Consider the following 13814-nt stretch of genomic DNA (forward strand, 5'->3'; position numbering starts at 1 on the left):
GGTATCAATGCAGTAGTTTGTTTGGATGTATCATTTAGTGTAAGAAATACCATATTATAGGACTTCATTTTTTCTACACATTTTTGTAGAAAAGCATTTGGGAAGGACTAACTCTGGCGTGCAGGTGCATGCCTGGCTGTATTATTATTGCCTCTCTTTTCTCCTTTATTTTTTTTTTTTTCATCCCTTCCACTTTTTACCCTTTTTAGTTTTAACTGAACTTTTCAGAGGTTAAAGTGTGAAAGTGCTAATGAGTTTCACAGTATTGATGGCTGGCCAGTAGGTCAGTATGTGTTGGAGAGCCAGCTGGCACATGCAGCGCGTGGAAAAGGCTGTAGCAAATCTTACCAGATAGTAGCTGGAGAGCAGGAGTGGTAAGAGAGGTTGACTTGAGGAAAGAAACAGCAGTTAAAATTTTCACACTGTTGGAGTAGTTAAAAATGCAGAAGAATCACTTCTACTTCCTCTCGGAAGAATGTGTTCTGTTACTTTCAGCTTTCAAAAATTAGCCAAACCATTAATCCTAAATAGATTCTGCTAGCAATAAAATACTTAATCTGAAAAGCAGCCAGTATTGTCTTCTACTAGTTAGGTTTGTAAGGGCTGATCATACCTTTAAAATGTTTCATTTAGAAAAAATTATTTTAAATTGCCTCCTAGACAGGTATTAATATATAGGGTTATTTTCCCTACATATTCCTGTGTTCTTACCAGCCCTCCTGATTTTTCTAAGGTCATAAATTATTTCCTCACTTTTCCAGAAGAGCCTTTAAAATGCTTTCTTTTCACATGAACATTAGGAGTCTCTAGTCTTTTTATTAAGTTCTGGTATTTAGACATGGTTATCGGGGCAGACTAGCTCACATTTAATGCATAAAAAAGGAAAGGAAGTATTTTAGATACTTCTAGACCTAAAGTGTCAGGAAAGGAGTCCTGAATTCAAGACTACAGAGTCATTCTACTCTTGTGTATTCCCTTCCACCACAGCCCCCAGTTTGTAATTTAATTGTTCTTTTGGATCAGAATTGGAGAAATAGTTGTCCTATTATTTAGGGCAGTGCTTCATAACATGTTTAGATTGTGTTGAGAATTTTTAAATGAAAAATTCAAACTCGAATTTTTGAATTTTAATGAAAAGTTGGCTTCAGCACTGTAGAGAGCGTTGCATGTTTAATGGTTCTCTGTTTACTGAATTTTCAATTATGTTTTTAAATATTTTTTACCTGTCAAATACATGTAGCCACAAAAAACTACTGTAAAGAGATCAATATCTTCTAAGTTTATGGATTGTTTTTTGACGGGGTCTTGCACAAAGAGACCATACTGTCTGCCACAGTACTGTGTATCCACAGGACGTCTGTTACCTCTTGTGATTTGTAGCAGGTCTTCTAAATGCCTTTTTCTGACAATATTGGCATTTTTTCATGAGAACCTTTCTACAGCTACCCAGTCTTGGATAGTCAGCTGATCCTGTTTACAGGAGGAAATTTTGTATGGAGGAAACTTTGAACTGTTTTATGGTTGTTGATCAGTCCATGTTGTTTTTCAGACTTTGGCAGCGGTTTTATAAGTGTTCCAGCACCAGTATGGAAAGGTCAGATTCCAGTGTAGCTCTGGAGTTGCAAGAGCACAGGATATGACTTTTTCAGATATCACAAGAAAGAAACAAGAGAAGTTCATGTAACTGTATTTCTCAGTTCACTCAGCCATTTTCCCGAAATGAGAAAGTAACTTGGTGACATCAAATGTTGGCAGGTAGTCCAGCAGTGCTGCAGACGCAAGGCCCTGTTGCCGGGTGCCTGTACTGAAGTGTTCTTCACGACTGTAGGTCATGACCTGGCTGGCTGGAAACAGGCTCATAAAACTAGTACAGATTCTTGAGTTTCAGAACTGAGAGTTAGGTGTGGGACAGTAATAAGTTAAATGTGCCTTCAGGAAACCAATGAAATACTTTTCTTAAATAAACCAGTTTGGAGTTGTGGGCAGTCCCTGATAGTCCTTCTGTGACTCAGGCACTGTGTAAATAATAGGAAAAAGATTGTTTGACTAAGAGCCGGTTAAGTAGAAGTTGTATGAATTCAAGCTTATCCATAAAACTGAATGGTTAAAAAGGATCAGAATGTGAAATGGGATCAGATTTAAGAACTGAAGAATTTTATGGAGCATGTTAATTTGAAAATTAATTTTAGTAGGCTTTTTGAACCGTGGATCAGATTATAATCTATAAATTGCATTACCATTAAAGGGCAGAGACCTGTCCAGGCAGATGTGTGAGGCTTTACGAGAAGTATAGTGGGTTGTGGTCAGAAACTTCAGGGACAATTTGTTCTAGCATGTGATCAGAAGAAAACTGGAAGTTTCATACCACTGTATCTACCTGGTTTTGAGTGCTAATCTGTAAAAATGTGTAGCTGATGAAATTAGTTTCATTTTGGAAATGTAGAAAGATCCAAAAATATGTTGCTTGCAAACATTGGCAGAGAGATCTATTCTTCTGGTTTCTGGATTGGTTGTCTCTTGGATAGTGAAGAAATAGAAATTGCTACCATCTGACAGCTGCTTGATTTAAATAAATGATTGTTTTTCCTATTTAATTTGATTTGGTTTGTGTCCACAGTATCAGAGCAGCCACAATAAGCAGCTGTCTTTACAGTCTTAATGGAAGGGGCAAAATCGGTGAATTAATACTTCCTTCTAACCTCAAGTTGAAATATCAGCAGGTTCATCGTGTAATGGGCAGATTAAAATGACTGTTCAGGTTTGTGACACTTTGAGGGCTTGCATGCTGAGCTTAGCATTAACCTGATGTGGTTGCACAGCCTTTAGCTTAGAGGTGGCTTACAAAAGGATGGAGCAGACTGCATAGCAAATCATTACTCTTACCTGCTCGCCTGCTGTGCTTTCTGGTAGTTTGCTGTCTTCCTCTGGCATGTGCATGTCAGTATCAGTGATAGTCCCATGGTGTCTTCTTTTTTTAGCTACTTCTGTGACACAGTCAGTAACCTGCCTTAAGACCATATCTGACCAGTCGCTGTTGGAAACAAAGCTGTGTAGTTGGAGGCCCAGTAGGCATTTCTTCTGCTTGCTGCTTCTCTCTGTGTATCTGTCAGTGTGACTCCCTGTGCTTTAGGGTGATTTTACCTTGGACTACTGGGTATGATGGCTATTGAGTGCCCCTTCTCCTCTCATAGAATCACAGAATGCTTTGGGTTGGAAGGGACCTTAAAGATCATCTTGTTTTAAATCCCTCACCATGGGCAGGGACACCTTACACTAGAAGGTGACAGAAAGAAAGTCTGAAAGTCTCCACTGTCTTAATGCACAAGTTTGATCTTGGTTTACCTGTATGTATTGTCATATATTTTTCTTTATCCTAAGATACCTTTTATGAAAAAATCATGCCTAAATTACATTGTCTTCCAAACATGATTATATTCATTTGGATCTCCTTCTTCTACCTTGTATTTATGTGTATGGACTGGAGATAACACTATTGACTCTAAGGTCTGAGATCCTGTCTTCCAGAATGTAAACTATGTAAGACTGGATTCATTTGTTACTAGAATTCTGCCTTGGCTTTATGCAAGCAGGAAGTGCTCATTCTATAGATAGCTAGAAATCCTTGCATACTTGTGATTATCCAAATTACTGTGGAGGAAAACTTTATTGCATTAAAAACAAGTATCTAACAATGAGTTATCTTCATTTTTTTTTGCAGTGGGTTCTCAATTTACTGTAACCATTTGCTGAGATACTGTCTCATTAGGTGGAAGACTATTTTAGGTACTCCTTTTTCTGTCTTCTTCCCTTGTAACATCACACGTTCCTCCCCAGTTTAGTTACATTTCTCCTATATTTCCTTAAGAAGCAGCATTTTTATTTACAAGATAGCACATTTGCCAAGGCAATAGGCTTATCAGTTCACGTAAGCACTTATGTGTCTGTTTTTGCTTTAGTTCATGTGAAATAAGAATATTATGATCTGGTCCCAAAAGGACAGATTCAGTGGTTATTTTGCTTTATTTCATGTGAAATAAGGATATTATGACCTGGTCCCAAAAGGACAGATTCAGTGGTTATTCAGCACCAAATCCTTTCACAAACAGTTATTTCATGACTTTAAATAAGATTTTTTTTTCTGTTCCTTTGCAGTCACTCTTGGAAGCACATGATATTGTGGCATCAAAATGTTATGATTCCCCTCCTTCTAGCCCAGAAGTCAATAATTCTTCAGTGAACAACCAGGTTGTTCCAGTAGATGCTATTCGTATCCTTGGAATTCACAAAAGAGCAGGAGAGCCGCTGGTAAGTAATTGAGGGTGAGCGTGTCTTTAAAGTACTAGTGAAAATGTTTGCACGTACCTGATTTCTTGCATTATGTTTTAATTCTTTTCATTTTGTTGTGTAATGTAATGGATGATAAGCTCAGTATTGAGAGGTTGACATAGGAAGATACTTTCATGTACTCCATCCCATCTCTCTGAGAAGTAAATGGAATAGTGATTAGGCAGCCACTGGGCTGAATGACTGCTGGCATAACTGACTAACAAAACATCTTGATATGAGATGATAGGATTGCATGCAATCAAGAACAACAGTAATTTTTCAGTCATATGAAAACCTTGTGTGAAAGCCCTTCTGTGTCACCTGATGCTTCTCTGTATCAGGAGCTGTAACTGTCTGTTTTCATTGGAGTGGGTGGAATATCCCACAGCTGTGTATTTGTGCTTGAGATAATGGTAAAATGAAACTGAAATTTAAAGAGTGGTAAGCTGGGTGTTCTGTATCTCTTTCAGGGAGTCACGTTCAGAGTGGAGAACAATGATCTGGTAATAGCCCGAATTCTTCATGGAGGAATGATAGATCGGCAAGGTCTTCTGCATGTAGGTGACATTATTAAAGAGGTGAATGGCCATGAGGTTGGAAACAATCCAAAAGAATTGCAAGAACTGCTGAAAAACATCAGTGGAAGTGTCACTTTGAAAATTCTCCCCAGCTACAGAGACACTGTCATTCCTCAACAGGTCAGTAGCACATTTCTGATGATTCTGTCAAAATAACTTCTGCTTAGTACTTTATTGTGTAAGATTCTCTAAGATTCTGGATTAGATATATTTTGATTATTTCGTGAAAATAATGCTAGGAGGAAAAGTAAAATATAGATACCTGTATTTACCTTTAATTACATTTTAGAAATGGGTTTATTCACCTAATATGCCTGCCTAAAAAACTCGAATTAGTGTCTAAACTTGCTAGGCATTTGTATGCTACATATAAAGCATGTTTCTTTGACCTTAAGTCACCTCTGATGACCTGACCACAATCACACTTCATGCAGTGAAGTGTGTGTGTGTGTTTGTTTATAACATGGCTAGTGTCAAAATAATCAGTTTAATAGATTTCAAAAAGATATTTAATTCAACAGACGAGCTTGAACTCACTGACTTCAGTGGGAGCTTGGATGGTGGCTGTTCCTTATCCTTTTGTTTTTGCTGTAGGCTGTCAATTTCTCCATGGCAGAAGTGACTTCCTAAATCAGTGCCTTTGAAACAGCCTGTAAGATGCTCCTTCAGGTAGTGGGTCTTAATGCCTGTGACTATAACAGGCTGTGCTTCCACTGAGGGAATGTGCTCTATTGAGGCAGGTGCAGGGCTCTCTTTGCTCCCCAGCCTGGTACAAAGAGAGTCAATGATACTTTCAGTTCAGTCGTGCAACCTACTCTTTCTTCTTGCATCAAATTTGAGTCTTAAGCAGCTGCATCTCCTTTTACTTTTAAAACATTGAGTTTATGGCAAAAATAATTCTTAAGATTCTACAAGCTTTAAATACAGAGCTCACATTCCAAGATTTTTTTTTGTATTTTTAAGTAATTGAAAGTCAGAATTCTAATTGAGTTGTATACACTGAAATGCAAATTGAGCATTTTGTAATATCATGTCTAAATTGAACATATTTTTTTATTTTTATCATGAAGATACTTCAGCCAAGGTTTGCACCATTGATTATTCTGTCCCAGTTGGTGAATAACTTTTTCCCCCTAGATTGTATTTTACATACCAAATGCAGCTTGGATTGTGTCAAGGCTTTTATGCTGCAGGTAAAGACATTACTTCAGTTTGACAGATAGATTAGTCAGAATGTATTTTATAATGCTTAAGCTTTGTTATTTTTTACACATTTCAGGTTTTTGTGAAGTGTCATTTTGATTATAATCCATATAATGACAACCTCATCCCATGCAAAGAAGCAGGTTTGAAATTTTCTAAAGGAGAAATTCTTCAGATTGTAAACCGGGAAGATCCGAATTGGTGGCAGGTTGGTAAAAAGTTTAAAACAAGCAAAATAAAAAACTGAAAAGCATCAGTAGTTGCCTTACTAATACTCTATATGATCTAGTTCAATTTAACAGTAGATATATGGAAAAATATTTACACTGCAATCCAATCTCAAGCTAATATAAAGATATTAAGTTAAAATACTAAAGGAAAAGGAATGTTTTAAATTGTATATGTAACACTCATTTTACTGTTAGTTATGTTTATTTGTCTTTGTTCTTGTATCATAAGCCTGGACATTCTCAAATCAATTTAAGGTGGACAATTTCTGGAAAAGTGTCTTAGTTTGACTATAATTGTGGTAAGCCTTCTCTGGCAGCAACTGTGGAAGAAGTGGACCCGTTCCTGAGTGCTCAGAGTTGCAGAGAGAGACATTAATCTTGTGTACTTGAAGGGGGTGAGAATAGCTGTTTGGAGAGACTGTATGTTTTATTTCTGCAGTGGTGGTCAGTGTCTGTGAGCTGTGTATCATGCATGCTCATAGTCAGTGTTTGGCACTATTTCAAATATTAACAGTTCATCCTGGTTTAAGGTGGTATTTCTACATCCAGTCCTTCAGTAGAAATGTAATCCATGCTTATGCTATGTTTATTTTTTCCAAGACACCATGCAATAAATTAAACATTATCAGTGCCTCTGAAAATGAGACAAATGAACCTTTAAGACACTTTTCTCAACTGAGATCCTCAAAACTGGGCAAAGAGTATAACATTATTAGTTTCCCTTTTGACCCCTACATTGCTTACCCTGCAAGGTAACAAGCAGAAGAGAGCCAGACTCTACCTGAGAACAAGATATATGACTTCTTTAAAGGCAACAGAAATATTGCAATATACCTAAGCAGCTGCTGAATTTTGTTGCTTCTCAGTGACAGTAATAACAGAAAGAAAGACAAAAGTGTGAGGAAAGGCTGAAAATTTATTGCTGCCAACTTAATTAGTTTCAGAAGTAGACACTCCAAAACTCTGGAGGATTTTGATGTTTAGCTCCCATGCTGACATTGGTATTGCCTTTCAAACTCTCCAGTTTTAACTTGTGGGAGTCCAGGAGAAATAAATCTTCAACACTCAATCTGGAAAAATTGAAATATGTTCAATCAGTATAGTTTAGTTTTTCCTCATGCTTTCTAGAAATGCTAGACTGTTAATGAAAACTTCATACTGTAAAAAATCAGTTAGTCATAGATAAAAGCATACAAGTTGAAAAGCAAACATCCTGTTAGCAAAAGAAGAATTTATTGCAAGCAAAAGATTTAAGGAGAATTAAACACTTCGTAACTGTGTTTGTGTGTGTTAAGCTTGCTGAGAATTGAGCTTGCCATGAAATTATTTTATAGAGAATTTCAGCCAATTCATTACTGGGAATACTTAAGTTACTAAGATTCTAAATCTGTAGTTGCTTAGTGCAAAAAGCTTGAAGGCATGATTAGGGATGTGTTACTGGCATTCCCTGCGAAATGACAATTAATAAACTGCACTGAAACCTGTTTGGAACAGCTCAAGAATACAAAATAAGTATACTGTATACTAGAAAATTGTGAGTTTTGTCACCTGAGACTTCAATGTCTGGAGCCAGAGAATTCCACTTGGGAATTTTATACCAAAGTTTTATGGCTAGAGGAGTTTACTAATGTAATGGGAACCAGTAATGAAGGTTGCATCTATTTTACTTAAGTTTTGTGAATTTTAATAGTCAGTAGGAAGACACTATTCCTGTGAAGGAGAACTTTAGTATTTACATCTGACTGAATTTTTAAGTCTCAGTAGTAAATGTGTCAACACTCACCACTGAGAAACTGGCAGTGAGGAAATCAGTTAACACCATGTTGATGAAAAAAATGCTTCTTGCAAGTTAAATATAATCATTTATTTGTTTTGTTGGGTGGGTTTTTTTTGTTGTTGTTTGTTTGTTTGTTTTTGTGGTTTTTTTTTTCTTTTTTTTTTTTTTTTTCCCCAGGCTAGTCATGTCAAAGAAGGAGGAAGTGCAGGTCTAATTCCTAGCCAGTTCCTGGAAGAGAAGAGAAAGGCTTTTGTTAGGAGGGACTGGGACAACTCAGGTGAGATTTAGTGAATTTCAGATTTTGCTCTGACTCCAGTTGTTTTGATTTTCCTGCCTTCATAAATAATAGAAAAATTTCTGTGCGATTACACAGATTATTGTGAAATGCTAAATTTTATATTTTGGCTTTTGCTGAAGGACAAAGGGTGAAGTCTCTGTTTAGTGTTCAAAGAGACATGAATCAGTTTTGCCACCTGGTGATGAAAAGCTGAATGAGGTGGGACGGGCAGTGTGCACTTTAAAAAATTTTTTTGTATACTATGCACTGAAAGTTAATAAGCTAAACACGAATTTTCAGCTGCTTTGTTTTCTAGAAAAAGAATTTTTTTATGTATGTTCTTCCTGTACCATTTGATGGGTTTGTAAATAGATATAATTTCTTGCCCTAGGATATATACAATTCTAGAATAGTCTTTATAAAAAATTTCATATATTCGTGTAAACAAGCTTTGGATATTAACAGAAATTATGAGTTCATCTAGTTTTTTTTATTTTTAGGGCCTTTCTGTGGAACAATAAGCAGCAAAAAAAAGAAAAAGATGATGTATCTCACTACAAGAAATGCAGGTATCTCTTAATATTTCATGAAAGTCAAAGTTCTTTAGGTGTCAAAACTTGCAGATTGTAGTGTATCCAAAGCTAAACATTTGCAGTAAAATATTTGGTTATAAGTTTGATAGATCAGATAGTTTTTATGGTTTAAAAGCACTAGTGACGAGTGCAGATGTGGCTGTGCTGAGCACATCATTTGGTGAGTGGAAATCAGAGAAAAACTGGGTGTTAAGGAAAAAAAAGTGAAATGTTTGATACCTGTGGACTGAAGGGATGTGATTTTTTGCGTCTGTTCAGTATTGGTGAGGCCATGCCTAAGAGTACTGGGCATCTCCCCAGTGCAGGAGAGATGTGGACATAGAAAGGTGTTGAAGGGACTGGAGCATCTCACCCATGAGAAAAAGTTGAGACTGCTGGGAATGTTCAATCTGGAGAAGAGGAGACTCGGGGCAGGTCTCACCAATGTGTACAAATACCTGAAAGGAGGGTGCAAAGAGGATGGAGCTGGGTGGGCTTTTTGTAGAGTAGCCCAGTGATAGGGCAAGAGCCAACAAGCAACAAGGCTCTGAACATCAGAAAACACCTTGTCCACTCTGAGGGTGACTGAGCACTGGCATAGGTTGTCCACAAAGGCTGGGGAGTTGTCCTCCTTGGAGATACTCAGCAAGTGTCTGAATGTGGTCCTGGGCATTGGGGTGCACCAGATGCCTTCCAGAGGTACCTTCCAACCTCAACCATACCTTGATTCAAAGTTCACTAATTGTTAGTTACAGTTTTCCCCTTCTGATCAAACACAGACTTTCTCCTTGGAAGCAAGAGAAGAACCTGACCTTCTGCTGTCCATGAGGAATAATTATTTATTTACTTATTTATTTAAACCAATTTAAAGCTATCTGCCCTCTTACTGCCCTCTGAGTTCTGTTTATATTCACATAGGGTCTGTTGATAAATAGCACGACTACTTAAATTTTTTTTTTCTTCAGCCCTGAGTGTGTATTAAAGTTTTTTGTATGTTTCTCAATGTAGAATTTGATCGCCATGAAATCCAGATATATGAGGAAGTAGCCAAAATGCCTCCTTTTCAGAGGAAAACCCTGGTCTTGATTGGGGCCCAAGGAGTGGGGCGAAGGAGTTTGAAGAACAGGTTTATTGTGCTGAATCCTACTAGATTTGGAACTACAGTGCCATGTAAGTTATCAGCATTCCTATTGTAATATCATACTTGGATTAACTGGAAAGTATGTGATGTTTATCCTAGTGATTCAATGTAGGAGTGATTTTGTCAGAGCATAAAAATTGTATAGAGTGGGAAAACAAAAGGCTCTTCCTGTTTTCAGAAAACTGAACTAACATATGACCATGAAAACATTTGTAACTAGCACTTAAATGTTCCTGATGCTGCAGAAAAACAGGTTTTTTCTGCGCAGTATTTCAGTCTGGATTTCCTCAGTGTCAAGTCACCATCCTTTACTGAGGTGATTCTGTAAGTTTCCAGTAGCCTTCTGTAACGAACCCCAGTGGAGTTTCTCACATCTGCCTTTTAGTTTTCCACTTGTGAACTGGGCATTATAAATTGTTGCTTTAGTTTAGAAATGTAGAGAAAAGCAGCAAACATCCAATAAAACTGAAGTAAGTGTTTGTGATTGCCAAGATTTGTATAACTGTCCAATATTTTAATATATCTAGCCTTAAGCACATGATCTTTCATTTTTTTGCTATAAATAGCAGAAAAAAATAATCTTTTACCTGAAGCATGTTTTCCTGCCTTTCTTTCATATACTTTGCTCATTAGCCTTTTTTTTTTTAACTCCTCCTTACTGATTGGCTGCTGACCAGAGAAGCCCACTCTAGCTACATTATTATTCTCCTGCCAGGTGCTTTTCAGAATTTTAGAAACAGTCTGTTCTCTTCTGTTTCCAGTGGGCAAGAAATAGATCTGATAATAACAGGAGGAGGGACAGGTCTGAAAGATGAATTGTGCAAGGTGAGAGAACCAGTCTCTCTCATTTGTTGAATCTCTAGCATCAAGACTTGCCAGGGCACTTAGAATTGGTTTGTGGACCTGATAACAAGGTTGACTTCTCACTGTTACTTTTTAAAAGAAATCTTCTCTTGGCAATTCCATTATTTTATATTGGTGAAACAGTAAGAGGCTTTTTATTGCGTGTAAAATTTTTACTGTATTTCAAAAAAGCCATCAGAATTACTTATTTCTCTAAAATGCTGTATAGGTGTTTGAATATATGTGAGTAATGCAACATAGTTGTTGAGCATTCTTCAAAGGCATAAAAGTAAACTTTTCCCAATCTGATAGTCCAATCGTGTACATGGAATACCCAGTTTATTGTATATAGAACCTTTTCTCTGCTTCACATTTTAAGTGGGATAATCGGTAAACTTAGTTAGTCTTTGATTAGAAGAAAATTCTCCAGGTTATTCATGAACAAATTTGTGTATAATGTGTTTTGGGAGGTGGGAAATGGGTGGAATTGATCCACTGTGCTATGGAGAGAAGCATATTCTTGGTGCTGAGTTCTAATCCAGCATGTGGTGCTGTGGTTTTTCTTCAATGTGGAAAACAAAACTGTTAAATCATCTCCTAGCTGTAAAATGTTAAAGCTTACTCTCCAAAATTAATTGCAAACCGATGCATGTTTCTTTTTAATGTATTGTATTAAGCATTATAGTTTTAATCTTTCCATAGAATCTTGACTAAAACTAGATGTTCTAGTAATATATTTATTCTTAACAGCTTCAGATGATCGTTTTTCCTGGCACTTGTGTTTTCTATAAGATTGAAGTGGGTAGGAATTACTGGAAGGGAAAGATTGCTTTCCACTTACCTCAACAAGTTGCACCAAGTGATGATAGAAGTATTACCAAAGGAATGCATTGACTATTAGGTTAATATGTTCTAGAGTTCAAATCTAATTAAGTATAAGTAGCAGGTAGTTAATAGGGCAATAGGGCAGCAAAGTTGATAATAATATGATATTTTAATTTACTTTTTTAAATTTTATTTTTACTTTTTTTGCTTAAGCAATGTCTGTACTAGACAGTGTAGCCAATACCCAAGACAGTTGGTAATGATTTTCTCAAATAGGGGCTTTAATATTTCTACAGGGAATTTATCTTGCTTTAAAAGGGAAGTTGTCCTGGAAAGCAGCATTAGCTGGCCTCCACTAAGATTCTGCTTTGGTGGCTGGGTTGCTTCTGATATTGAAGCTAACTTTCTTTAGCTAGCTCAGGTAATTCTACCCTGAACAACAGGGCCAATACAGACAGCAAAGGTTTTGTGGTGGTATGGGGCAGATCTTGTTGTGCTCAGCTATTTTCAGAAGTACATTCGGCATTTGAGTTCCAAGTCACTCAAATAAATATTTTATTGAGTGAATAATTAAAAAGATTACATGAATGAGTATTGTATATGGTGTGAAGGAGTAAGACAAAGGAAACAGGCAAATGGGTGGGTAAGCAACATATAGAAAGCAATATAAAGGGAACAGGAGCAGGGGCTGTGCTCAGTTTTAAAATGTATCTAGAATGATGAATAAACCTGTACATGGAGCAAATACAACTGTATAACAATGTGTATTATAGTCTCCCTAACTTAATAGGCAGTCCAGTCTCATATTTATGTTCCAAATATAAAATGAAAATATTCAATTTATATTTTTAATTTTTTGTTTAGTTACTTCACGAAAGCCAAGGGATGATGAAAAAGATGGGCAAGCATACAGATTTGTGTCACGTGCCGAAATGGAGACAGATATTAAAGCTGGCAGATATTTAGAGCATGGGGAATATGAAGGAAATCTTTATGGCACCAAAATTGATTCCATCCTTGAAGTTGTTCAGACAGGAAGGACCTGCATCTTGGACGTAAATCCACAGGTATATGATTTATAATGTTATTATAACAAGTGTGAGATTATAATGCTGAAGAGTTGAAGCGAGATGCCTGCCAATTTGAAGGCTTTTTATCTGGTCTCAAGGTTACAATTATCAACTGCATTATTATGTTTGTGGCACTTACTTGGAATGGGTTAGAAAGATGGAAAAAACCCAGCTTAAGTTTTGCATGAAAGAGGAGTCTTGCAGAGTAATAAATGATCTTTTTAGCCAAGGAAAGAATGATGCTGAGCATTTCAAAAGGCAGTGTAGGAATTTCCAAAATAGAAATAAGAATCTTCACTTATATATTGCTGCCCATCAGAACAGATGAGTTTTGTGGTGTCCCTTAAGTAACAGGGAGATGTGGTGAGTAATTTTCAAACCTTGGTGGTTTTTTTTTTCCTTTTTCTTTGTTTCTAGGCTCTTAAAATACTGAGGACTTCAGAATTTATGCCCTATGTGGTGTTTATTGCTGCTCCAGAGTTGGAGACTTTGCGAGCTATGCACAAGGCTGTGGTAGATGCTGGAATTACAACCAAACTTCTCACTGTAAGCAGATAATTTCTTATTTAGTTTTCTTTGAATGGGATGTTCTTAGATTTTTTAAAATCTCTTTGTCATCCATTTTAGGTGGAATTGGTTCTGAAAGGAATATCTGTAAGAAAAGTTAGGCAAGACTTGCTGATTACATAGTAGAAATTAATCAAATATGTATAAGGAAGATAAATAAACTTCTTACAGAGAAGTGTTGATTACAAAAATTACATGAAATATATGCTTTGGGAACTGTCACCTTTGATTATTTGCAGCAAATGGTAGCTATTTCATGGTGGCAGTTGTTCTTTTATGCAGATGTCTTTCCTTGACTTTCCCGTCTCCCTCCCCACCCAAATTTTTGTTCCTGTTGTCTTCATAATACGTGTGTGCTTTAAAAATGGAATCTGTTATGCTTGGGAAAGATGTTGCAGTTTGTGT

The 13814-nt window shown here is 36.7% G+C and overlaps 1 protein-coding gene across 11 annotated transcripts in view; it reads left to right on the forward strand.

The window, feature by feature from the left end:
- Nucleotides 1-13814, forward strand: part of PALS2 (protein associated with LIN7 2, MAGUK p55 family member) — a 59457-nt gene that overhangs the window by 36911 nt on the left and 8732 nt on the right. For 10 of the 11 annotated variants that reach the window (XM_021538229.3, XM_021538228.3, XM_085573145.1 and 7 more), the window contains 8 exons: nt 4153-4305; nt 4797-5024; nt 6184-6315; nt 8292-8391; nt 8892-8960; nt 9972-10133; nt 12637-12839; nt 13260-13388. In XM_021538229.3, the coding sequence (XP_021393904.1) occupies nt 4153-4305; nt 4797-5024; nt 6184-6315; nt 8292-8391; nt 8892-8960; nt 9972-10133; nt 12637-12839; nt 13260-13388 (1176 nt within the window). Of the gene's footprint in view, nt 1-2617; nt 2759-4152; nt 4306-4796; nt 5025-6183; nt 6316-8291; nt 8392-8891; nt 8961-9971; nt 10134-12636; nt 12840-13259; nt 13389-13814 lie in introns of all 11 variants that reach the window. The other variant, XM_085573150.1, reaches the window with a different exon arrangement.

Source organism: Lonchura striata, chromosome 2, assembly GCF_050655825.1.
Source record: "Lonchura striata isolate lonStrDom1 chromosome 2, ASM5065582v1, whole genome shotgun sequence".
Lineage (NCBI taxonomy): Eukaryota > Metazoa > Chordata > Aves > Passeriformes > Estrildidae > Lonchura > Lonchura striata.